The sequence below is a fragment of the Vipera ursinii genome (genome assembly GCF_947247035.1).
Source record: "Vipera ursinii genome assembly, chromosome: 11".
In the NCBI taxonomy this organism is placed as follows: Eukaryota; Metazoa; Chordata; class Lepidosauria; order Squamata; family Viperidae; genus Vipera; species Vipera ursinii.
In genome coordinates this window covers 19,705,286-19,732,174 of record NC_139524.1, presented here as the reverse complement: position 1 = coordinate 19,732,174, position 26,889 = coordinate 19,705,286, and the positions used below count along the sequence as shown (strand labels likewise).

The 26,889-nt window shown below is 44.9% G+C and overlaps 1 protein-coding gene across 1 annotated transcript; it reads right to left on the bottom strand.

The window, feature by feature from the left end:
- Positions 1-651: 651 nt before the first annotated feature.
- Positions 652-25,351, bottom strand: KLF13 (KLF transcription factor 13). Its single transcript, XM_083371416.1, has 2 exons — positions 24,343-25,351; positions 652-6,449 (listed from the first exon to the last, which is right to left on the bottom strand). Exons 1-2 carry the CDS (start codon positions 24,884-24,886, stop codon positions 6,169-6,171), a joined length of 825 nt encoding a protein of 274 aa, XP_083227542.1. The 5' UTR covers positions 24,887-25,351; the 3' UTR covers positions 652-6,168.
- Between the last annotated feature and the right edge of the window lie 1,538 nt (positions 25,352-26,889).

The following is a 26,889-nucleotide window of genomic DNA, read 5'->3' as shown; positions in this document are numbered from 1 at the left end:
CCACAACACTCAATCTTGCCGGGGTTTACCTTTAGATGTTCCTCCTATTCAGATCTTGACATCCTGTAGACCAGGTTCTTTTTCAACCTTGGCAACTTTAAGATGGGAGGACTGCAACTCCCAGAATTCCCCAGCCAGTCCTCCCAGAGTTTCTTAGAAAATCACCACCGCCACCTCTAGGATCAACCCACACAGTGATGGTCATATAAGAGCAATCACAACAACATCATGTCAGCACTTTACTCACAAGAGTTGGGCCTAATTAATACTTAGAATAGAGACCTTCCAAATGGCTGTAGATTAATTTGGGATATTTGTTCATTTGTTATAACTTGTGGGCGACACTGGCAAACCATTTGGTCATCTACTACATGGTTGTGTTCCTGTAGACACCAAGAGTGCAGCCTGACCTTGAGGATCACAGGTTCTTGAGGGACTCAACCTTGAGGGACTTAACCAGTTGGCTAATTCAGACAGTGACCTAAGGTTGAAACATGCCAGATAAGTGAAGAACCTTCTTGAAATGAATTCCTTTCAGCATCAGTTACGAAGGAGAATTTTGAGATGGGCAGTAGAGCGGGAAGAACAATTCAGATCTGTGGTGCAAATACACTCCAAAGACAATATAAGTGTGAAACGAACATTTTCTTAAATCATTCATCAGTTTTATTTAAAATGCAAACATCACTAATCATGCATATACGTTGACGCTTGACATTTGTTAGTTTTCTGCCTTCTGTTTGTTGTTGCATAGGGACATTGTCACAATATATAAAACTATGAAATACAAAAAAAACCCTAACAAACATTTTCAAAAAGGTTACAGCAGAGCGAATGGGAGTCAGACAGATGACTGTAAAACTGCAATACTTTGGTGTAGTGACTCATTAAAAGACAAAACCATCTAGAGAAGTGATCCATAAAAGCAGGGAGGTGATGCTGGGGAAAACGCACAAGATCTGTCATGGATTGCCCCAAAGGGAAGATATGTGTGTAAACTTGTGTAATTACCCCGTATTTTTGTTCCTGTACTGACACAGAGTATATATCTATTTATCTATAGCACTCTATACATTAATGCACAAGTAATTCCATGCAGTATATCAGTAACAGTTTCACAAGGAGGAGATTTGGGTGGACCTTGCACCTTAAGTGCATTTTCCATCCAGAAATCCCTCTTACCGCTATAATTTTATAACCAGGCTCCAGGCGAAATCTTTAGCAGGTTTCAGCACATCAAAAAAGACTTCAGGAGGCTGAGGAAAAGTTTCCTTATTCCAGGCTGGGAGATGACATCTTGAACAGAAACAATCCTTCGAGGATTGAAATCGCTTCAGAATATTTTCCAGATTCTCACAATCTAAGCCTGGGCCAGGGTGGAAGTTTCCGAAAGATAAAAGATAAAAGGAAAATAAATACTGAAGGGACATGGCAGATGAGGAGACAAGATGCAATTGTTAACCATGTCAAGATGATGTCCTGCTTGGGGTTCTTAGTTTGGTCAATAAGGGAGGCCAATTCTTGTGGCCAATTCCATTGTGCTAACCACCAGATTGTTACCACTTTTCATGGTTCAAATTCTGGAATTGCACAATTAGGAAAACGAGGTGCAGATGTTTGCTTGCTTAAAGGTAAGCCATTAGAAGAAGCCAATCACTACAATTATATACAGAATATGCTTTCTTTAAAATGATATGCATAAAATTGATTTGCAGAAGGACACTGTTGCAACTTCCAGATATCCTATTTAACAAGGAGTCAACTCCAAAGGCCTACAGCCCCAAAGGCCTTACTGACTGACACCCTGATTTAGAGCTGCTTGATCTGCATAATTTATTCAGATTAAGCACTTCAACTGCTTAAGGTAATGAGGTTTAATGCCCTGATGGAAAGCTGCACCTCTGGAAACAGCGGCGAATTATATGCAATAAGGAAAGTTCTCCATTGCAATAAATATGAAGCCTTGTGAACATAACACATGGATAGATAGGGATACGCATCTTTTTATATGACACAGTTGTAAACAGCTCCCAAACAAAAAAAAGGAAAAAAAGGTATGGTGGAAAAATGGGGCCATAACAGCAGTTTAAAGGTCTTCTCTTTAGTATTGTCTAATGAATTCCTAAACTCCACCACACTTCAGCTAGATGAAACTGTGAGACATCTCCCACAGAGAGCAAGTCCATCTGCTGATTTTCCAGGTTGTCATTTGCAGACTGGGAAACAGGAGATGCGATGAGGACCCATGACTGGAAATGGAAATTGAAAGATGAGCATGAAAGCTGATTATGGCTGAGATCAGAGATCAGTTGCTATGGAAGATCTTACAGATCATGGGAGTCCAACCTTGGCCACTTTAAGGCCTGTGGACTTCAACTCCCAGAAGACCTGAAGTCCGCAAGTGTTAAAAGTTGCCAAGGTTGGACACCCCTGCTCTAGAGTTCAACCATTAAGAAGGTCTTGCAGGAGAGATCTAAATAGCTTCAGAGTCAACCCCTAAATTGAAGCAAACAAAGACCAGGAAACTCGAAGAGCAGGAGCAAGATTTATCTCTCTCTCTCTTGCCTTGCTGGACCAAGCTTTCCCATTAACAATCTCAAGCAGAATTTTCATCAAATTAGGACACAGTTTAGCCTAATCAACATTAATCAAATGGTGGCCAGCAAAGCTAAAACGAGGTTCTGTCGCCAGACAGGAGACAATTATTAGCAAACCCTGAGTGTTTTGATTCCATTTACTGTTCTGTATGAAATGGTGATGAACACAAAAAGGATTTCGAAACGCCTCAGAAGCACATGGTTGATGTTGCCACTGAAGCCTAATGCCAAGCCTGAAATAAATAGATAGGCGATGCTTTTCTTCTCGGTTGTCTAAAGCCATAGCTTTGAACCAAGAAAGTGTAAATATCTCAGAAGGAGACCCTCTACCCATCAATAGGAGGAGAAAAGAGCTCATGGCTGGCTCGGTGGCCAGGACCAAGCTTTGCCCACACAAAGACAGCTGGATTTAGTTAATGAAATGGCAGTAGTACAGCAGAACAAGTATTTTAAATCCTGGGATAGGAACCCTGCTGATCCAAAGGAATACAGTAGTGGATTTAGGTAAGATGACTTCTTTTACTGTATGCAACTCCAGTTATTCAAGCAAGGTTAGCAACATCACCACACTGGTTATCTTCAGACTACATCATGGTTATTAGCTCTTTGGCATAATTCTTGGGTCACGCCATGCCTGTTTCTTGGGCCACAAAAGGAAAAAGAGCGCTTTAAGCAATGGTTAGTCTAGTGTCTCTTGAAGATTAAGGCTATGGTTGCATTTAAGGCCATCTTTCCTTCCCCACCTTCCAGGTGTGTTGGGATGGAAGGAGACCATTTAAGGCATGGTAGAATTTATTTTTGGAATTCTGTGTTCATGAAAAGGAAAAGATGTTCTGATGCTCATGGAGAGCACATCACGTTCTACAGGTAATTGAATAAAAGGAGATGTTTGGGGTAGATGGGATCATACTGTTCTTTGTAGTCCATCTCTCTGTAAATAGTTCCTGATCATCATCTGTCCGAACCTTTGTTGCTAGCTATATCTTCATGAAGACACCTTGCTATAGACAATAAATATTTCTTGCTAGCTGTTATGAGCGTTTTCAAGTCCTGCCTTTGGTAAATATCTCCATCCTTAGCTATCAAAGGAGGTTGGAAATTGAAGTTCTGGTTTTTGGAGAACCTCAAATGAAACTTCTCATGGGTTAGAGTCACAGGGCAGTTCTAGTTCTTCCTCTGAGCTTATCATGATGCCAACAAACATGGTCTTGAGAACTTATTAGGATGGGTCAGATCATTGCGCTCCTCATGTTGAAACCACATGGGAAGCAGGGCTAACTTCAAATTGTGTTTTGAAATGAATACTGGAAAATATCTAGATGTAGACCTGCTTTTATAGAGCAGGTGGTAGTACAAGGGGAGGAGGGCTTGATAAATAGCACCTACCAGCTATGCTTTAACGGGCAGCATATTATTTTTTTGCAAATCTATATACAGTACAGTTATGTCTATGTGCACACATGTGTTTTAAGTGGCAAAACGGAATTATTGCAGTCGGAAGAAAAGTCTTGGTTAGAACACCTTTGGAATGTAGAGATGATTGCATCAATCATAAACAGTAGTTTGGAGGAATGGAGTAGCTTTACTGTGCTACAGTTGGTTGCATTTATATTAGAAGTATTATTTTTTTAAAAAAAAATGGAACACAATTATAGGGAAAGCACTCCATGCATTGAAATATAATCTTGGAACAAGCCAAGTTCAACAGCAACAAAGTTTCTAGGGAAAAAAAACCATCTCCCAACCTTCTGGCTGGCTTCCCCCAACCCTAACTTGAAAAGCAGAGATGAGTCTTATCGAAAACTTCCACATCTGTCGAGAAAGCAACCTCCAGAGTTGGAATTCTGAGAGTTACATCTAAAGAACATTCACTTCAGAAGGGCTGCATTATCAACCTTGGACCCAATCCATCCATCCATCCATCCATCCATCCATGCCAAGCAAACACAGGGCCGAGTTTTAAAAGAAACCACCTTCCCACTCACGGAAGGGCTTTTTTTTTTTAAAACATATACATAGATCTCTCCTGCTGAGTTAAGCTGTTTTAAGTAGTCACAAATCCTCTGAGGAAGCTAGCTCTTTAGGACTTGGGTCCACGTTGATTGGTTCCACTTGGATGCAGGAGATCCTTCCCCTTGGTGGGACTCCTGGAGGGATGAGTGATCCAAACTGCTAGACAAGAACGTGGAATCTTTTGGAAAATCCTAGAGTTTGCTGGTTGGAGGAGAAGATTTAGATACGCCCTTCAGGCCCCACGCTACACTAACAACGAGGAAAATTGTGAAGTGCTGTTGAGCTAAAACACCATCTTTTTAACACTTTCTAGATGCAGGTTTTTGCTTCCACTGCCCGCCAAATGACAGCATTTCCTGATCACCATTGCTTGCTTCCATCTGATTATGTACTGACCATTTTATTGTAATGCAGAATTTCGGAGACTCTTCGGCTTTCAAGCCAAAAAGGGCCGGAAACCAGCACAAATACCTTGACGAAGTCTGGATGACTCTGAAACACAGTTCTTTTCTTTAAGAGGAGGATATGGAACTTTGTTCAAATTGATGCCCACTTCATGTCTATTTTTGCGCGAGGCATACAGAGAAGCAGGTAAAAGGGTTCAGCTCAGAACTTCATCTCTGGCAGCTGCCACAAGCTGTAATCCCTACGGAGCACCATTCTGCCCTTTGGTACATAAATATAATGTTCCCCAGTGTAAATATATTTTCCTAGATTTAGAATAAAAACATGATTAAGGCACCTATTTCAGGTTTTTTTTAAAAAAAACTTTCACTTGCCCCCTGCGATTCTTTTATGAGTATAAACTTTTTATACAGGGTTTTTTTTCCTTCTTTTTGCAACAGAAAACTGGCGGTGGTAGAATCATCTCAGTGTGAAGTCACCCGAAGAAAGAGGGAAAAAATGAGGACTAGTTGATTGAAATTATGGAGGAAATGGTCCAGTCTCTCCAAGTATTTACCCTAACTGTGAAATGAAATGGTTTGAGTGCAAAGATTAGCCTTGCTGTGTGCAAGGAAGGGCCGAGCCCACGGTTTTGAGTGCAAAATGTGTTTATCAAACAAGGCTGCTGCTGGATGTGTCTTCATGGTACATAAATAGATCCCTGAGTAAGAGGAGAGTTTTGTGGAGGAAAATTAGAATCAACCTGGGTGTAGAGACATTCCTGGTTTTGCATTTTGGTTTCCCTACAAAATTTCCTTTGACACCTGAGCAAAAGAACTACACAAAGGCGCATCTTCTTAAGGCTTAAAAACACAGAAAGAGAGAGAGAGAGAGAGAGAGAGAGAGAAAATAAAAATGTCCAGAATAGGTTCCTGGAAGGACCATGGAGGAAAACATGTAAAAGGCGAGTCCGACTGTGCCAGATTCCCCCCCCCTGCAGCAATGCTGCAGGACAAGAACCCAACTCTCTCTCATTCCATTGAAAACAAGGCCAAAGTCGTCTTCCTTCGCTGAAAGGCAGGATGCCAAGCCAAGCGTTTAGAGGCAAAGGAAAAGTCCGAAGACTTGGATGGAAAGGCGGAGAGGAAAGTGCAGGTCTGGCCCAGGGAGATTTCTAGGGGGAGCTGCTGGGGCTGGACCCATCGGACCGGCTATAGTCACTCAGGGACCCAGTCCTGGAGCTGCAGCCGCTCCTTCTCTTCAGCATGTTAGGGTGGAAGTTGGCATGGCGGCGGGCGTGCTTGGTGAGGTGGTCGCTCCGCATGAAGCGCTTCTCGCAGAGGGGGCATGAGAACTTCTTCTCGCCCGTGTGAGTGCGGAAGTGCCGGGCCAGCTCATCGGAGCGGGCAAACTTCTTGTTGCAGTCTTCCCAGCGGCATTCGAACGGCCTCTCACCTGCGGGACACAGAGAAAAGAGAAACGGTCTTGAGGTCACCTCGTTGCTTCCACCCAGTCTTTTATTATGCTCACCCCCAGAATTCAAACCTTAAAATAAAGTGAAGCCGAACAGAACAGTTTGGCCTAATTACAGTTGGGGTTGTGATCATGGAGAGATGGCCAAAGTCTGCCTAATTTTACAGAAATTGTCCCCAAAGGTGCTTTTTTTTAAAAAAAATGGCAACTGGACTTCTTCTTTTTTCCCCCTTCAGAAACATTTCACTTCTCATCCAAGAAGTTTTTGGGAGCCTTAAAAGAGAGTTGGGGGACTCAGATACCCACCCCCCAATTAGTCTCCATTCAGCAACCTGCCTCCAGAAGCTGTGAATGCTCCAACAATGGAAGTTTTCAAGAAGAGACTGGACAGCCACTTGTCTGAAATGGTACAAGGTTTCCTGCCTGAGCAGGGGGCTGGACTAGATGACCTCCAAGGTCCCTTCCAACTTTTTATTATTATTATTATTATTATTATTATTATTATTATTATTATTATTATTAATCTTGAAAGTCTACCTTTCAGCTCAATCTTTTTGAACCTCCTTTAGCCAGTCCTCAACTTACAATCATTCGTTTAACAACCGTTGGAAGCCACAATGGCACCGAAAAAAGTGGCTTATGCCTGGTCCTTGCACCGTCGCACAGCATCCCCAAGGTCACTTGATCAATATTCTGATACTTTGTGACTGTTGTGTATTTATGGAGGTTGCAGCATTTAGGCATGATGGGACTGCCATTTGCGACCCTCCTAGCTGGCTCCAAACAAGCGAAGTCAATGAAGGAAGCTGGATTCACTTAGTGACCATATGAGTCACTCAAGAACCAGAGTGATTGCCTTAAGCGCCTGAGCCAAATGATCATAAAAGTGGGCACAACCCATTTAAAACCACCTTGCACAGCAACAGAAATTCTGCTCTGGATGATCCTGTTAGCTTATCCAATGGAACATAAAGCTACTCTTTCATTTCCTACCATGCTATAAAATGCTTCTATTGCTTTTCCTAATCTTGGTGAGTGAGCTTATCTTCCTGGGCAGCCTGAATGCCTGTTTCTAGGGAGTGTGGCTTAAAATTATTATTTTTATCTTCCTGTGGAGGAAGGAACAATAAATAAACTGCAAAGTTGCTTGAGGTTTGGTGGGCGAAGGAGGAAGGGGCCGTGATGAAATTGTCAATCTCTTTTGTCCCTTGATTTATATCTGACGTGCTCCTTTTAATATAGCGAGCCCATAAATTCAGAGAACAAACAATGGGGGGAGGGGGATGTCACCACACCTTCATAAATGCAGAAGAAAGGATTATTAGTCAAGTTACCGGCAGTTTCTACAGCAAGGAAGATGAGCAAACAGATGTAAATTGCAGAAGGCTGACAAAACAGTTTGGCTGTTCCAGCTTAGCTAAAGGACCATTTTTTCCCCCAGTTCCCACCTATTAAGGAACAAAAATGCATTTCATTTGGGTGCTCAGATCAGCTATGTCTTCCCAAAGGGCAAAAATAATTGCTACCACCTTGAAGATCAAACGACCCTCCCCTGTTCCTTGTGGGACAAGACCCTATTGCTCTATTTTCCTGTAATGTCGGAGCTGGGTCTATTAGATCACACACCCTTAGCCCAGCGTATCTCAAGCTTGGCACATCAGCCCTGCCCTGACTTGGTCCTTTAGGCAAGAAAGATCCTCAACTCCATTGGTAGTGAAAGGTATATTTTACTAAAAGCCAAGTGGATTACAGTATAGCAATGGTGGAACTGAAGTTCGCATGCCAAACTTTCCTGGTTAATTTTCCCTATTCAGTTCCTCCCCCTTGCTATCCTTCGTTAGATGAAGATAACCAATGATATGGTTATTAAATGATTTAATCAATAAAGACTTATTCTACTCTACTCTACTCTACTCTACTCTACTCTACTCTACTCTACTCTACTCTACTCTACTCTACTCTACTCTACTCTACTCCACTCCACTCCACTCCACTCCACTCCACTCCACTCCACTCCACTCTCCAAAAGGTTTCAGAGTTTTTTCCACAATTCTGTTGCCTTCACTTGAGGAGGCAATGGAGAGAATAAAACCTATTTATGTTCTCCCATGACCCCCAGCAGGATGTTTGATGGCCTCCAACTGCCTGCTCTCTTGGGTATAATAGGCAGAAAGCCTACCATGATGGATAGATTTGAACTTTTTCCCTGGTTCAGGCTTCCAAATGCAGCATCCGAAGTAGCTTCTTTCTCTCCCCCCCTATCTGTAGTTTTGTATCTCTATTTATCCCTATATCCTAAAGCAATTGGGACTTTAGGATTTTGATTCAAATAAATGGAGCTCTTCTGAGGTCGCTTGGTCCCTGTGAGAACAGACTGCAGGGGTCTAATCCTGCAGGGAACAGCTTATGTCCATAATGTCCTACTCCGGTTTTCTACGTAATATCAATAAAGCAGAAGACTTCTAGCTGAAGGTTGAAATAAGGGGTCTTTGGTGCTCTCTGAGGCTGGTTGCTTTCTTGCAGACATTTCATTATCCAGACAAGATAACATCATCAGTGCTGAGAGGGGAGTTGGGCTTGCTAGTTTGGGTAATGAAATGTCTACAAGAAAACAACCAAGTTCAGAGGGCACCAAGGACCCTTCTCTATAGCATCTCCTGAGCTCTCCTATGGTCCTTTTCTCTGCAACCAGGATGGAGTGGTGGTGAGGATGTGGTTATATCAAGGGCCCTATGACTGGCAGGAGAGAAAGCAACTGAGGAAAAGAAAGCATTAGAACTTGTTGCCTCAGACTTGTTAAGGAACAGGCGGTGTGGCAAAATGTCTTGCGTCAGCCTCAATTCTTCAGAAGCCACCTGTGCAAAACTGCCGCTGGGCCCCCATAAATGTGTGTTGCCATTGGGACATGGGCCATTGCTGTTTAAACATGGGATCATCCTGCTGGTACAACCAACGTAAGAGGAGGGGGAGGAGGAAGAGCAGGAGGAGCAGGAGGAGGGAGGAGGAGGGAGGAGGAGGGAAAAGGAGAAGGAGGGAGAAGGAGAAGGAGAAGGAGAAAAAAAGGAGGAGGGAAAAAGAGAAGGAGGGAGGAGAAGGAGAAAAAGAAGGAGGAGGAGGAAGAAGGAGGAGGAGGAGGAAGAAGAAGAAGAAGAAGAAGAAGAAGAAGAAGAAGAAGAAGAAGAAGAAGAGAGTTGTAACTTTGACTCTGTTATAATAAATCCATTTTTCCTGAGGCCATCATCCCTTTGAACCAACGTTAAAGGAACGCCCATACATTGGAGGTGGAAGGGGCATTTCTCCAACGGGCAAAATAGAGCAGCTTGGTGGTCCAGCGTGGGGGGGGGGGAGAGGGGACGGTTCCATGAGTGGCAGGTGCACTTGTGCGCACAGCTCCATTCATGCAAGTGGAGCTTCACATACGAGCACAGCCCCCCCCCACTCGTGCGAGGGGAGCTTCACGTGCACGCTCGCCCATCGCTTGTGCAGCCCGGTTCCAAACGGGCCTTGGCCCTGGGTCTGGGGACCTCTGAAATAGCGTACGAGTTCCATGCGTTTGTAAATTAGATTTATTCCAGTGGTAGAACAGAAAAAAGCAGCCAGCATATTCGTTTCTGCAGCAGGAAAAAGGGCTGGGAGGCCCTCCAGCGATAGGCCAGTCATGCATGATTTGGGGGGCAGAACCGCGCCGGCTAAGCAAACCAAGGAGTATTTTTAAACAAAGCGTCCTTAAATAAGGCTTGGCATCTTTGGGCGAATAACTTTCCACTTCCTCTGTTTTTGTACAGGCACTTCAAACTGACCAACAGGCTGAACCTCAAACCAACCTCTGGGCAAATGAGATATTTGGGGTTCGCATAAAAGGTGCTTTCTCTCCAGGCTTGCATCAAAGGAAAAGAGAGAGAGAAGCAGATCTTAACCATGGCCTCTTTCTTTGAACGGAACGCAGGGCTATTTTAAGCCCAGCCATTTATTTATTCCCCTTAGAAGGTTTTTTAATTTATCTTTGGGGTTTCCCGTTGTAAAAGCCCAAAGAGTTTTCAGCGTATACAAACTCCCGCCTGTGTGTCATCAGGGCCCAGTTTCAGTCTGAACTTTGGAGTCAGCACGGCTATTTTCTCCCCTCTCAGATCTCGGCCACCCTGGAGCTGGGTAGTCCTCTCGGAAGAGACGGCTCGGTTTTTCCATGAAAAGTATGAAGGCGAAACCTCAGTCTTCCCTCCCTTCCATGCAAATTTATCACTTTCTCTCGTTGCTTTGGCACCTTCTGCCTCCATGGTCTACCACTGTTCTTGAACGGGTTTCATCCCGACATCACTGAGCTTCTCAAAGAATATTGTTGGTTCCATATTGGGTGACTCCAGAAGTTTAATTTTCCGCTGAACGAGGAGTGAGCTCAACTCTGCTGACCTGAGTTAACCAAACGGACTTGCTCCCCTGGATCTCCCAAGGAAAATGGACAGAAATGCTCTCCTTTTCTGCAACTCTACACTTTACAAAGGTTTTTTTTCCTCTCCCCTCCAGTCTGGTCCTTCTTTCAGATCGGGGTGTCCAAACTTGGCAACTTTAAGACTTGTGGACTTCATTTCCCAGAATGGCTGGGTGGGGAATTCTGGGAGTTGAAGTCCGCAGGTCTTAAAGTTCCCGAGGGTGGATATCACTATGTTAGATCTTCAGCTAGCTGGGCCTGAGGTGAACATAAGGCTGGAGCAAGCTTTGGACTTCCCAGGACAGCAAATTTCAGAGGCATGGAAGGATGCTCTTTTATTAAAGTTTCACATTATGGCCTGTCCTTCCCTTCCCCTCCCCTCCCTTCCCTCCCTCCCTCTCAGTATAGGCTTCCCTTTAAGGTCTCCTCCAAGGGGCTGTGAAGACCCCTGTCAACAAGAGCCATTAAGGCAGCCTGGCATCTCTGCAGCTGCAGTTCCCTATTCAAGTTCCAACACATCTCCCAACAGTGGGGTGTGGGGGAAAGGTTGGCACCGCTCACACATTTTACAAGTTTTGTCAGTAGCTCTATGTGACACTTTCCACACGGCTGCTAATTAGAACCAGAAAGGGTGTTTCTGTGTTTTGCGGCAATCAGTTCGTTGGCTTTAAACAGTAAAAGAGCTAAGGGAAAAGTTGTGCAGACAAACAATAAAACCAAAGCAAACTCTTTCTTCTTTGTTTTTATGCAACCAGGCCAGGAAAGCAGAAAACTCTGCCAGAGAGATGAAACCTGAGTGCATCTACAAGGAAGCTGCTGGCAAAGGCCCTGGGGAGCACACATTTTCCATTACACTTTGCTGTCCAAATGGACCATTGATCTGGGAATACCCTGCAGGGCTTTCTCCAAGAACTGAGCAGGCACGTGGTCTTTATAAAAATGACCCGGATATGGGAAAAACCGTGGGACATTTTGAGAGAGCTCTCATAAGGCTACGAAAAGTCTATACTCAAGGATTAATTGCACAGTTAATCCGGGCCATTTCTGAATGCGGGCCACACCTGTGCTTGACTCATAATAAGTACACGTGGGTGGATTAGAAAGCCTTCTCGGATGAACAGCTGTCAGGGCAGAGGAAGAGGCTGCCAACAAATGGTTGCATGCAAACAAAACCACCCAGCAAACAATTTGGAGACCCTGAGAAAGCAGCCACAGTCGCCCAGGCTGTGCGTGGCATCTGCTCTTGTGGACCAAATGCCTCTGAACGGTTCCACTCCTGTGCATTTTGCAGGACGTGAGACTTTGTATCCCCTCTTTGGGTTTCTTTCTTCAGCCTTTACAGGTAATCTTTGGCTTACAAGAGTTCATTTAGTCACCGTTCAAAGTTACAACGACACTGAAAAAAGTGAGTTATGACCATCTTTCATACTTGACCACCTTCGTAGCATCCCCATGATCACATGATCAAAATCCAGACGCTTGGCAGCCCTATTTAATACGAATGGCACAGGGTCTCCTGCTTGAGCAGAAGATCTTCTGTTAGAAGATCTTCCGACTCTGCTATTCTGAACGTCTTCCAGGTTCTTGGCCAACAGAACTTGGAGGATGCCCATCTTGTCTGACCAGATTTGACAGGTATAAACTAAACTGTCCCAAGCTACGAAGGGCTTTAAAGGTGACAACCAGCATCTTGAATGGTAGAAGCCCCCTGGCAACCAATGTAATTCATACAGTAGAGTTGCTATGCACCCCAGAAATTACAGGTTTGCTCCTCATGATTAAAATGGATCAATAATACAGACCCACCTGGCCTTGAAGAAGTCTGAGACTTTGGTTTAAGTTCCCCAGGCTGAGCTATCAGCAAACTGAGAAGAAACAAATGACCATCATCTCTGAAAACACTAAGAGGCAAAATTGAGGAAAATACAATAAACTAAGCCAGAGGCTATGTCTTGTTTTGTAAACCCTCTCAGATGACTCAGTCAACCAAGATATACGACTGGGGAAGAGAACTACTAGGCTATTTGGTTTTGAGTGACATTCATTTTAGGTCAGAGGTAGGAGTTAAAACATCAGGAATTGGTTGCACAAAGAATTGTGTCCTCAGTCTTTTCCAATATGAAGAACCTCAAGAGGTGCTGAGCTCAGCTCCCAGAATGCTCAGTGATAGCCTGCTGACTGGGGAGTTCTGGGCATCGAAGTCCTCCATCTTGAGGGACTGACTTAATCCATCTTCTTCGGCATTTAACTTTGCAGCTCCTAGCAGTTTTCCAATGCAAATTCCACGTGCCGATTTAACTTTTTGAAACCATACCTGGTCAGGAAACTAGATATCTCAGAAAACATTTTTCTCTGTATGAATCATGAATCACATTTTTTTAAAAAAATAGGTGAAGCTCCAGTTACATTATTAGGGCTGGCTTTTTTGACCCTACCCTATGGATACCTCCTGATCCTGGTGAAGAACTAGTGCATTTTGCAAAGTAATTAATTTGTATTTGAATCTGTAGGTCTTTGTGAGTCACGGCCTATTCTTAAATTGAGAGTCAATTAATCCCATGCCTTAATTAAAATAAGTGAGGCTGTAGGGTGCTTTTTTCTGATGTTGAAAAATGCAGAAGACAACAGAATTCAGCAGACAAACGATCTCATTTATTCTTTGAAGGAAAAGTCATTGTCCACCATTTATTTTTATTTCCCCAGGGAAAGGAACAAACCAGAAATGCATTGCTTGTAAAGAAGAATCCGCCATGCTGTTAACTAATTGAAAGAGGTATGGACCCTATTATGTCGTGGGCTCTGATGAGCAGAAACGAGAACACGCAGAGGAGTACAGACAAACACATACTTTATTTAAGCAGAACTGTACTGAGAGATTGGAGTCACCCTGCCTCAATATATAGCCAGGCCCTATGGTATTAACCAATCAGATTGAAGCTATACTTACCGCCCAAAGTTAACCAATAGCAGGACTGGAGATGTCCTGTCTGAGTTGCTGGAGAACCAGTACATAACAGACCCAATTATTCAACTAAAGGTCTGGCTGTTTAATTTACCAATTACGTTTTGCAGCCCTTTTAAATGAGACGTGTCTAAAAAATGACCACAACGTTGGTCATCTGACATTCATAACCGCCTTACCACTGCTTCCTCTTACACTGAAACCCATTTCAAACATAGAGAGTACAACATCTCTTCACTGCTTTTAGTATCTGACATGAAAAGTGGTCCTCACATAGAGACCGGCTTGATTTTCTGACTTAGATTGGTCGAAAATTGGGAAGTTGTTTTCCTTTGTGGTAGAGCACAATACAAAGGTGTGGAATAGCTTTAATGAGAGGTTTCTGAGGGTTGCTTCATTGACAGTAGGCCTCTGAAACGGATTAAGATCAACGGATCTTCTCATTGGTCTTGTTTTCTGGTGACCATGGATAGAAGTCTTGGTCACGATAAGGAATTCCATAGTCTTCTTTTGCTGTGTGGTTGTTTGAGTTTAGCTTTCAGTTTGGAGACTTCCAGATGCTTCCCTAGACAAACACTGATTGCATCCAAGCTTGGTTGACTTCTTCAGGACCAGCCAAAGGTGGTTCATAATTTTGTTGAGTTCCAAAAGGATGGACTGGTCTCTTTTATGTCCTTCAGAGAATTTACTCAGTTATTCTAACTGCTTCATGTGGAAAACACTCAGTCACTTTCACCCACATAGCCTTGCATTTGTACTCCAGAAAGTTGCAAAAGACTTATTTTTGATTATTGTGTGCCTTGTCATCACTCTTTGAATGTTTTGGCTCTCTCTGGCACTTAAGCAGGAAATGTAAGACAACCATCATCCTCCCGTGGTAGGAAGACATGCTTTCTGGTCAAGTCAAGTGTGCAAATTCAGATAAGGCTCAAGAAGGCATCTGAGCAGTTTAGGCTGGTGTTTTTCAACTATGTTCTGAAGAGGGAGATAAAAAGAAAACAAAGTCTTCTTGCTGTCCTGTTGGCTGTGTGCTTTCAGTAGGTTAGGGAGGACCCAAAAACACCTGGAGCTCCAAGATGCACAATCTGTTTCGTCTTGCAGAAATCTCTTTCATTTCAGAGTCGGTTGTGCAAGAGAATTTCCTAATCCCGTGTGCCCCACAATGTTTTCTCCAGAACTATTTGAAATTTTTCTCCCTTTCACTGTTGAAATATCTTAGAAGACTTCTCCCAAGTTCAGCCAACTGCGAACGTGTCCAATTTCTCCCCTAAGTGCAAGTGAATCTGCTGAACGTGAACTGCTGAAACGACAAGCTTTGCAAAACACAAGCGAGATTTGTCTGGCTGCTCAGCCTGCACTTAAATAACCCTCACTGTCTGGCTGTTGTCTCACCAGCATACAGTAAGATCATGATCTCACTCAGCCACGTGAGCTGCTCTCCAGCGAAAGCCAAAAGAAGCCATCGGTAAACAACCGAAATAGAACTGTCCAGGTAGCCTTCAAGAAGGACCTCTGGAGCTCATGCCTTCAATCTGGCCTCTGGCTTTGCCTTCCCACCTTGGCTCCGTCAGCAGCATTTCAGATCCAAACAGTTAATCTGGGATTATTTGGAGGGAAGCCGGGGAGGGAAGCGCAGAGGCCCACTTGAAGTTACAAAACAGAAAGAGGAATCACGTGGCCTCCTCAGACGCATTTTAGGGTTCCAGGTTTGGACATGCCCCAGCTGTGCACAGACAGACAGAACAGGAGTCCAACACATGTGAGCTGAGATGGGGTTTTTTTAAAAAAAAAGCTGCTTTTTTCGAACGGATCTAAACGAACGGTTGCTTTGTGTTCAACTTTTGTCAAGGAAGAGAGTGGTTTTGCTCTGTCCCTCCCCACCCTAAAATGTAGGGCATGCAGGACTCAACAAAGGAGAATCTTTGTAGCTCAGAATTGAAATGAGGGATCCTCAGTGCTCTCTGAGCTTGGTTGTTTTCTTGCAGAGGCTTCATGACCCAAACAAGGTAACCATCATCTATACCCAAACTAGGGAACAATTCTAACCCTAACCCTAACCCTAACCCTGATGATGTTACCTAGTTTGGATCATGAAATGTCTGCAAGGCAAGCTCCAGGATCCCCAAGGACCCCTCATGCAGGACTCATTTCAACCTGCTTTAGATGAGAGAGACCCTGCTCTGGGTCTCCTCATTTGTGTCCCAAAGAGACACGAGGGGATGATTGTGAAGATTAGAACAATCTAGCTTTGGGATTCCCCACTGAGTAATGTGTGATGCTCCACAATGCTGAAATTCTACCACCATTTCTTTCTTTCCAAAAAGGGCACTTGAACTTTCTGACATTGGTTAATTTGGAAGCTATTGCTTCATTTTTTCTTTCTTTCTAAAATAACGCCATCAGTGACCTGGGGGGAGTGTCCAAGGGACCATCAACCATGTTAGTCTTCTCCTCCCATCTCCAAAACCACCTCTTTCCAAGATCCGAACACCCCAACTTCTGAAGGACCCCAGAGAAGACCTCTCCTCTCATCATGTCCTCTGTTGCTTCAGCTGGGTAACAGAGGAGTTAAAGTCCCACCTATTAGCAGCACACCAGGCTGAAGAAGGTGAGGCCAGAGATTATTTTGGGAAGCATATCTGATCGTGTGGACTCTCCAGAGACTGTGAAGCAGGATTAGAGCAGCAGCAGCAGCTGAAGAAATTTTTTTTTACAGGCTGGCCCAAAAGGGTGCAATTAAATACGTGATTCCCTTCCCTGATTCAAAAGCGATTTGACCCAGCAATAGAGATTTTGAATCAATCGGCTTTCAACTTGGGTGGATCTGATATTGACATGGTAAGGGATAATTTCCTGGTCCGATGGCATTAAAAACTGTCTGCTGATATTCCCGTAATTGCCCTTGGCTGCGATAAATCCATTCAGAAAGCATTCTTCCTTCTCTAATGTAAGATTTGGAGTGAAGTTGCTAAGATCTACAATTATCTTCCAATCCCAAAGAGCTGGGCAAATCTGTTTCAACTAACTTGCTGGGTAAATGTGTGTTGTTGTTGTTGTTGTTGTTGTTTTAAAAAAGATTCCAAATGAAAATGTTGTGCCTTCTCCCTTTTCTCTTCGAAAGAGCAGGAGAAAGCCTCCCGTCTTCAACGTGAGCTTGATATGTTAACAAGGCTAATTAATCCCTTGGCACTCCTTCCCCATTATCTCCAGCAAATGTTGCCAAGGAACTCATGGGGGGGGGCTGTTGGCCTCCTCATTACAGCAGTTGGAATTGAGGGGGTTGGATAAAGAGAGGGCCGAGGACAGAAAACACTCTTAATGTTTATTCTTTTGTCTACGGCCAATTCATTACAATGAGAATTATAGCTCAAAGCAATTAAGACCCAGGCCACACCTGTCCTGCAGCCTGGGTGTCCAGATTCCAACAGAAGGGTTGTTTATAAGCGCATATCTTGAAATCTAAAGTGTGAATGTAACCAACAGGTTTTTTTGAGAACAGAGTCGGTCAAGGGGCGCAGAGTAACTGCGAGTGCCAACTTTGAATGTTTCTGGCTGGCAACACCCAAAAGTCCTTGATGGGTTGCACAGTTAGAGGAGACCTCCTGTTTTGACCTGCCTGGCTTGGAGTTGTGGAAACTGAAAGTGTTTGGCATGTTTCTTGGATTGGAGCAGAAGGCAGCCGCTTTGGGAAAGACCAGCTGCCAAAAAAAGACATGAAAATATTTTTTTAAAAAATCAAACAAGAACTTGGAAACGTCAGAAAACATAGCTATTTTTGTGACACGGAAGCCATCTTTTGTTTATTTTTGAATCATGTTGAGGCCTGAAGCAACCACCCAATGCTGTTTCAAGGTGTCAAGGCACGAACAGGTCCAAAGAGTTGCTCATTCCTTGAACACCGTTTAGATACTTTAAGCTATGCTCTTCCGCTTTGCGTAGAAGAAGTCCCTGGGCCCCACCCCATTCCAGGGATTTGTCCTCTACATCAGGGGTCCCCAACCTTGGCAACTTTAAGACTTGCGGTCTTCAACTCCCATGGCTGGCTGAGGAATTCTGGGAGCTGAAGTCCACAAGTCTTAAAATTATCAAGGTTGGAGACCCCTGCTCTACATAGTAGGAGAGATATGAGGGGAAAGCTATTGCGTTACTTTTGTTAATGTTGGTTCTGTTCTCCCTCTTTGAATGTTGCAGTAACCAACCTCTAGTGTGCTTGAAGTGGATAAATGTTTGTCGAACATGGATCGGGGCAGTGAAAATCAAATATTTCTTTTCTCTTCTCCCAGCTGTTCAAGAAAAACATGCTTGCTTGAAGAAGGGTAGCTTTCTGAGCCAAAAAGCTTCTTTTTTCCCCTGAGTGTTGGCATTTCTGAATCTAATGAGCTGGCCCTTCCCTCCTCACTACCTCCATTTATAAGCAAAGAAGGTGTGGAGAGCCAATGGAGAAGAAAATGTTAATAATCCACAGTGAAGATCTCCTCCTTTCTGTGTCCCTCAGATCCCAGCCCAGAGAAGGCAAGTATTGATTCATTCCAGGGTCCAATCAGGACTCAAAATGTGGGCTCCTTGGTGCTCTCTGAACTTGCTTGTTTCCTCACAGAAGATTTTTTGCTGTATTAGGTAACATCATATAACCTAGATGGGTAACGAAACGTCTGCTAGCCAACCCCCAAGGTCAGAATGCACCAATGACTCCACACAGTGCCACCCTGAGCTACAAATATTCTCCTCAACTGGTATCACATATGAGCTTCAAACGCTTCTGACAGCATGCAAATGGGAAGTACCACTGATGACGTTACCTAGACAGGTAACGAAACGTTTGCAAGCCAACAATGAAGCTCAGAGCTACTGTGGGAAGCAACACACACTTAATAGCATTGATGATGTTACCTAGTTGAGTCAGAAATGTCTGCAAGAAAACAGCCAAACTCAGAGAGCACCAAGGACCCCTCAGACGTCTCCTCCTCCTCCTCCTCCTCCTCCTCCTCCTCCTCCTCCTCCTCCTCCTCCCAAACCCATTCCTTCTAGCACTGATGATGTTCCCTACTTGGGTCATGAAACATCTGCAAGAAAACCACCCAGCTCAGAGAGCACCAAGGACCGCCACAATTCAACTCTGAGCTCCAGAGATTCTCCTCTGTTGAATTCTCAAAACACCTGTCGCTCACGCCTCAGTTCCAACAGGCTGCAGCCCACTGGAATTGCCTTCCTGAAGGCAGATGGAATTCCTGCTTTTTTCCTCCCTCCCACTCACTGGAGGGGCTCCAACAGCTCAGCGTCTCCAAATCTCATTGAATGGCTTCCAGGAAGCCTTTTGCAGTGTCCCTGCCAACGTAGGTAGAGGAGCAAATGAAATATTATTGCTTGTAGGTGGACCAAAAGACCACTGATAAAATGTCCTTAATTCCTGCCTGCTCTGGTGACTTATATTGTTCCAAGATGGAATTGTATTTCAGTGCTCTTGTGTTTTAAAATGTCCTCCTGCAAAAAAACAACAACCCCATATTTAAAGAGGGAGGAGCAGGCAATTCTTTTCAGGGAGAATTTGGTTGCTCCCTTGGACCAGACTTTATTCTTTCTTTCTTTTGATTATTTCTGTCTACCTCTCAGAGCAGACCCAGTGATGTAAATCACCCAGAAAGAAAACATACTGTACCAGACCTATACCGGTATATGTTTTGGTCTGGATCAGCACTGAAAAAGTTGGAAGATCTTAGATCAGGGATCTTAGATCAGCTTGGCAACTTGAAGACTTCTGGACTTCAACTTGCAGAGTTCCCCAGCATGAATTCTGGGAATTAAAGTCCATAAGCCTTCAGGTTACCAAGCTTGGACACCACTGTGTTAAATATTCCACGAACTTGTCAAGGTCATCTTCTCAACAGAATGGGACAGGATAGGCCCCAAGATCTGCTAAACATAACAACAATTGTATGCTCAGTAAGTCTGCTTTGAACTTGCACACATTGTTGAGAATAAACACAACCAAGGAGGCAAAATATAGCAATCAAAAGCCCACTTTGGAGGTTTCAGCAGGGACCCCAAATCTACTTTGTGACATATCATTCTCTCTGCAAAACAAGAACCCTGCTTTTTTTTCCCCTTGCAAATGAAAGCTGGTCTTGTGCACGCTTTATGATTTCAGTTTTTTTATATTATTATTTTGTTTGCTCTCTGTGCCCCTCGATACTTTCAGCAGGGTTTCAGTTTCATTCTTCCTATGATCTATTTTTTTCTGCTTTTCATATGTGGTTTAGGTTTCTTTGTTCTTGTTGCGACAAAACAATTTTATGAGCACCCAACGGAGAGAAAAGAAAAGAGGGTGGAGAGGAAGAAGAGCTGTCTAGCAAGTCGAAGGTCTGTCTTCCAGGTCTGTCTGGTCATCATCAATCATAACACGAGACCTCTTTCTAAGCCTGAAGGGATCCTCTCCACTTTCAACTGGCTGTTAAAGTACTGCACGCTCTTTGCCTATCCTGTACTGTCACAGCTTTGTTTACATGAGGACAGAAAGACAATGGAATAACAGAGTCGGAAGGCACCTTGAAGGTCTTCTAGTCCAACCCCCTGCTCAAGCAGGAATACCCTATTCCACTTCAGACAAGTGGCTATGTCAGCCTCTTCTTAAAAGCTTCCAGTGTTGGAGCATTCACCGCTTCTGGAGGCAAGGCGTTCCACTGGTTAATTGTTCTAGCTGTCAGGAAATTTCTCCTTAGTTCCAGGTTGCTTCTCTCCTTGGTTAGTTTCCAGCTGTTGCTTCCTGTCCCGCCTTCTGGTGCTTTGGAGAATAAGTTGACCCCTTCTTATTTGTGGCAGCCCCTTAGATATTGGAAGACCTCTATCAAGTCATCCCCAGTCCTTCTTTTCATTAAGCTAGACTTACAACCATTCTTCACATGTTTTAGACTCCTCATCATCTTAGTTGCTCTTCTTTGCACTCTTTCTAGAGTCTCAACCTCTTTTTTGAATCGTGGTAACCAAAACTGGATGCCGTATTCCAAGTGTGGCCTTACTAAGGCCTTATAAAGTGGTACTAACACTTCATGTGATCCCCTGTTAATGCAGCCCAGGATAGCATCGGCTGCAGCGCACACTGGATCAGATCGGCAGAAATCAATAGGCAGCTCCGGGATTCAGGGAGAACAGCAGGTGCCTATTTCAAGAGCCCTAGAACAAGCCTGGGGTTAAGTCAACATTTGTGCCCTTATTGCATCATTGCTTAAGTGCATTCGGGGAAACCTCCAGCACGTGGCCTCGATTCACGCAAAAGGACCAAAGGTCAGATTGACGTCTGAACGAAGCCTGCAAGCTTTCTCAAAACATGTCATTCTCAAAGAGGATTTCAGTTAGAATCTAGCTCGTCCTAGCCAGGCAGTCCTCTTGCTGGTTTTGTTTCGCATAATGTTGGTTTGTTTGCAATCCCACAGATTCTGTATTTACTACAGCAGAAAGTTGTTTAGAAAACAACACTCTCTACTCATGATAGACAACAATGAAATGCCATAATGCAAGGAAAGGAAGGAAGGAAGGAAAGAAAGAAGGAAAAAGAAAGAAAGAAAGAAAGAAAGAAAGAAGAAAGAAAGAAAGAAAGAAAGAAAGAAAGAAGAAAGAAAGAAAGAAAGAAAGAAGAAAGAAAGAAAGAAAGAAAGAAAGAAAGAAAGAAAGAAAGAAAGAAAGAAGAAAGAAAGAAAGAAAGAAAGAAAGAAAGAAAGAAAGAAAGAAAGAAAGAAAGAAAGAAAAGAGGAGGAGGAGGAGGACTGGGAGAATTTACTAGAATTATACATTTAATTTCCCCATTTCTCCTCCTCTGATTGTACCTGTCTCTTTATTTACATGGTAATAGATTTTATGCACTTTCTATATCTGTTTTTCCCCCCTCTATGCCTCTTGGATTTATGTTGATCCATGTCCAAAACCTATTGTTTGTTAATCATAGTTCCATTTAAAAAAACACAGAGATTTTAAATACCTCTTCCATGCTGATTCTGCTCAACATGTTTATATTTTAACTAAAACTCTTGAATTGCTGAGCGCTCTTCAAACTTGGGGAGCATAAGCAAGTTTCAAATATGTCAACTAAATGAAAAAAAAACCCTGCTTAAATAAATAGTTGCATTCCTTTGGAGAAGTCTCCACTCGTAGTAAGAGCTCAGTACGGAAGGTGATACGCCACGAATTGTAGAATAGCCGAATATGCCTTAGAGCAGCGTTTCCCAACCTTAGGAACTTGAAGATGCGTGGACTTCAACTCCCAGAATTCCCCAGCCAGCAGAGCTGGCTGGGGAATTCTGGGAGTTGAAGTCCACGCATCTTCAAGTTCCTAAGGTTGGGAAACGCTGCCTTAGAGCAGGGGGCCTGCAACCTTGACAACTTTAAGACTTGTGGACTTCATCTCCCAGAATTCCTCAGCCAGCTGTCCATTCCTTTGCCTTTTGCCCTGCTTTTGCTTATTTCTTGCACATTGACAGCAAAGCCATGCCAACCGTCTCCGGCTGAGCTACAGACGGAAGGAGAGGGTCTTACCTCTTCCAGACGGCAATCACAAAGAGAAGAACGTGGCTAAAAGCCAGCGACCCTAGTTGACTTTCATGTCTCCAACTGGCTTCTGAATGACGTGAACTGGTTGGGTCCAAACCCCCCCCCCACTCCCCGGGGCACCAGCTGCCAAGCTCTGCTCGTTTTCAAAGACAGGAGTTGCCCCCCCCCCCCCCGCCGCCCCTTCGACCGCCTCTCTATCCAGCCGGGTTTACGAGCTTCGACCCTCTTTGTCTGAAAGGAAGCAGAGGAGAAGTTCAGGCAGGAGCAGAACAAGGCGTGATTTGAGGACCCTCTGCCAAGTCGGGGCGGCCAAGGGGGGTTGGGGGTGGGCGAACTTCCCTCCACATGAAAGCTACGGTTAGGGAGGGTGATGAAAAGGCAACGCAAACAAGCACAACAGCCCTTCCTGGAAAGCGGCCCCGTTCAGCCCGGCCAGCGTCACTCGGCAGAGAGCGCGTCAGACCCGGGAGTGCTTGCTGGAGAATATATATATATATATATATGCTTGGCCTTTGGTCAGCGTCTTCTTTGCTTTGTTTTAATACACGTATATAGCCTAGAAGTCTCCTCGCAAGGAAACGTCCCCAAATGTAGCCTTGATTTACAGGGGTAGGCTAGATTCTGTAGGATATCATTACAGGATGCAGTAAATCAAGAAGGGACCGGAGAGCAGAAAAGGTCCTGTTTTGAGGCAGTGACCTTCTCTTGCCTTAGGAAGAGAAGAGAAGGAAGAAAGAAAGAAAGAAAGAAAGAAAGAAAGAAAGAAAGAAAGAAAGAAAGAAAGAAAGAAAGAAAGAAGAGAAAGAAAGAAAGAAAGAAAGAAAGAAAGAAAGAAAGAAAGAAAGAAAGAAAGAAAGAAAGAAAGAAAGAAAGAAAGAGGAAGGAAGAAAGAATAAGAATGGGAGAAGGGAGGGAGGAAGGAAGGAAAGAAAAAGGGAAGGAAGGAAGGAAGATGCATTTAAGCAGAGCAGAGCATGGGGGACAGAAAACACATCTGCCATGGAGCATAATTCTTATCCAAACAGAAATATCTCTGCTAAACCCACAAAACTCCAGATATTCCACAGACCAACTTCTGACTGAACGGTATCCCAAAATAGGTGAAGGAGGCGTTTTTCCCACTCCTGGTTGCCCAACTCCTTGGGTGGCACCCCCTGAACTAGGCAAAGTTGTTCCACCAAATAACCGAGGTGAACAAACCAAGGCAGCGCCCACGGGAGGCACAGATTGAGAACCAGCAGCAACTTTTGAGAGGGGGGGGAGGGAGGGGGGAATACAGGCTGTCGGTGCTTCCTGGCATTCTAACCTCAAAGTAAGGAGAAGAAGTCCCTGTCCTGGTTTAACTATGAACAGGAGCTGCCACGTTTATATTTTCTAGCATTAAAATTGACCTGACAGAGTCAATTACAGGTTCTGGGAATCCTCCTCTCCCACCTCTGTGAGACTGCACAGTATCCAACAGGGAGAAATGAAGAAAAAGTTGAAATTACGTTCATAATGGCTGTAACAGAGAACATCAGGAGTAGGCTAGCAAGAGTTAGGTGGATAGTACCCAATGCAGAGAGCCTCCAAATACCCTGTGCCCGTTGTTGTCTCACAAAAACCGGGCACTGGCAACCTCCCAAAGAACTGCTCTGCTGGGTCAGATGGCCAGAAGTCAGAAAAAGGTCTTGAACTGGCCGTCAGGTGAGAACCAGGCCAGAGGAAGGAGAAGAAAGAAAAAGAGAAGGACAAATAACAAATCCCGACCGGCATTGGGGAACGCAGGTTAATGAATGGCAACCCCAGCAGTGGGGTCTACGTAAGCCTGAAGTTCTCAAGAGCTCTCCTCAACCTCTGTAGATTTCAGTTTCAGAAGTCTGAAGTCTAGAGGCCCATCAGTTCCTCCTCCTCCCCCCCCCTCCTCCTCCTCCTCCTCCTCCACCACCACCACTGAGCAGAGAGCTCACCTGTGTGGGTCCTCAGGTGAGCTTTCAGATGAGAAGACTTGCCGTACACCTTTTCACATCCCACATAGTGGCATTTGTGTTTTTTCTGAGGTAATTCAGGGTCAAGCTGGCACCGTCCTCTCCTGCTCCTTTGTTTCAGGCTGGGCTCATTGACTGCCGCCAAGTTGGTAGGTGTGGCTGCTCTTTCTCCTCCATACTTGCTGGCTGGCAGGATCCGGTCTTGGCCCAGCACTCCCTGTGGAAGAGGGGCTTTGCCTTCCTCCTCTCGCTCCATCCTCTGAACCTTCTCCAGCTGAAGCGCGGAAGACTTCGGAAGATGTTGGTTTAAGTCAGCCAAGATGCTGGCCACGGCGTACACTGAGGTGCCCCGTCCATTGTCTCTTCCTGCCTCCTTCCCCTCAGGTTTCTCCTTGGGAGTCAAGTCCGTGAGGGCAGGAGCCATCCCAACAGGTGGAGGTCTTGGTCCTTCAGCAGGACCATGGATGATCGCCCGGCTGGACATGGAGACAAGGCACTCGGCGGCAAAGTAGGCAGCTGTGGCCATTTTTCACACCTCTTGGGGTGCACAAATCCACTCGGCTCTGTCCACCAAGAAAAAACACACCTCTAGACGCTCGGCAGGGGCACCTTCCTTGCAGAAGAGAAGAGAGCAGCTTTCACAAGAAGTCACACCCCATTGCCCTCTTTCTCAAGAGGAAAGGCATCCAGTGAGAACATCAAGAAAGGCAAACCCCCTGCAGAACAGCTGGCCGCTGGAAAGAGGCTGTCTCCATCGCAAGCCCGCTGCACCTCCGGCAGCCCTTCCCCTGCATGCTGGCGGCAGAAGTGAGCCAGCCTGTTAGAGCTCCTTCAAACCCCCCTGGGGGTGTGGCCCTGCCAAACATCTGGCCGTGATGTCACCACGGAGAGGCTGCATCCTGGGCTGATCAGGTTAGCAGCCCACGGAGACTCTGCCTGCCCTGAAGCCAGCTCTGCCAGGGAGGAGATCCGGGAGCAGACAGGCAGAGCAGGGAGCAGCCACCGAAGTGGCTGTGAATTTGACTTTGGCAGGAGACGAGAGCAAGTCAAACGAAAGGAAGGAGCTGATTGGCTCAGGCCAAGCCAATCAGAGCTGCAGGATCCCTGTTTGCACATTTCCCTAGATGAAGAAGGCATGGTTTTTTTCCTGCCGGACCCAAAAGAGGGCCAAGAATTCAATATTTGTCTTTGCATTGCATTGACTCAAGATCAAAGTGAGGTTTCCTTCTGGCGATGACACTGCAAAACAGGAGGTGGCCAGGGGAAGAGAGGCACACCCCCAAGGGTTCCCCAATCCAGTACTCTCTGCCCAGGCTGGATGCCCCTTCCCATCGCTCCCAGCCAGCTTGCTCATGGAAGGCCATCCTCTGGGAAGACTGGCTAATAGACTGAGGAATGGTCAAATGCAAGGCAAGTCAACTTTCACCAAGAGGACAGTTCTGCAGGTCTACAACTCCAGCTTGGATGTTGTAGACCTGCTTGGAGTCCAGATGCAAAGATGACACTCGCAATTTAGGAATGCCTCATCAAATTGTGGGGGGAAAGGGACCCTCTGTAGAAGTAGTGAAGCAAACGCATAAAATATCAGATGGAGCTTTGCTCTGGAACCACTTCAACCACTTCCCCAAAATCCTGCTGAGTTTCACTCACTATCATTGCATTCATTCGTTGAACGCAAACTCAGCTTGTCCATTTCAGGGTGTGTTGGCTTTTGACCAATATCCCAAGCATCGCAGCTCTCCTGACTTTGATGGCCGCCTCAGCCTGGTTACTAGCAGTGAACTTGAGTGAATGATGAATTCAGAAAAGACTTTGAGAAATTGAAACCACTTTATTAAAAAAAAATAATCCTGAGAATATGCTGCCCACCAAATTGGTTTCAGGTTTTGCATTAAAAAACAAGGCCTGGGCCCACCCCATAACCTTGGGGTGGTGAACCTATGGCACCCGTGCCACAGGAGGCACGCAGAGCCCTCTCTGTGGGCATGTGCACCATCGCCCCAGTCCTAGGCCTTCAGCTGGGTTTTATAAACCCTTTTTGCTTTAGGGCTCCACCAACGTGTGCAAAAAAAAAGGTTCAATCAATCAATCAATTTCATCTTCTCACGGGGAAAAAAAGATCTCGCAAAGTTGGAATTGATTGAACAAACTTTTTAGTCCCGCCCAGTCTGTCGTTACCACCGCAGCCACGGCCACACAATGGGCCACACCCACCCAATGGGCCATGCCCACCCGGCACCCGACGATACATAAGTGGGTTTTGGGTTGCAGTTTGGGCACTCGGTCTCTAAAAGGCTCGTCATCACTGCCCTAACCAGTTGTGCAAGCCCAAGCCTCTGCTTCTGAGAACTCTACGCGCTTCCTCTGTCAAAGCTCTCCTGGAACTTATGAAGACATCCAAAGCCACTTGGCATATTCAGAAATCAGGGAGGCCCCTTCTAGCCTTTTTTTCTTCGATCATTGTTTTTCAAGCTTGATAACTTAAGATGGGTGGACTTCAACTATTCTGACTGGGGAATTATGGGAGAT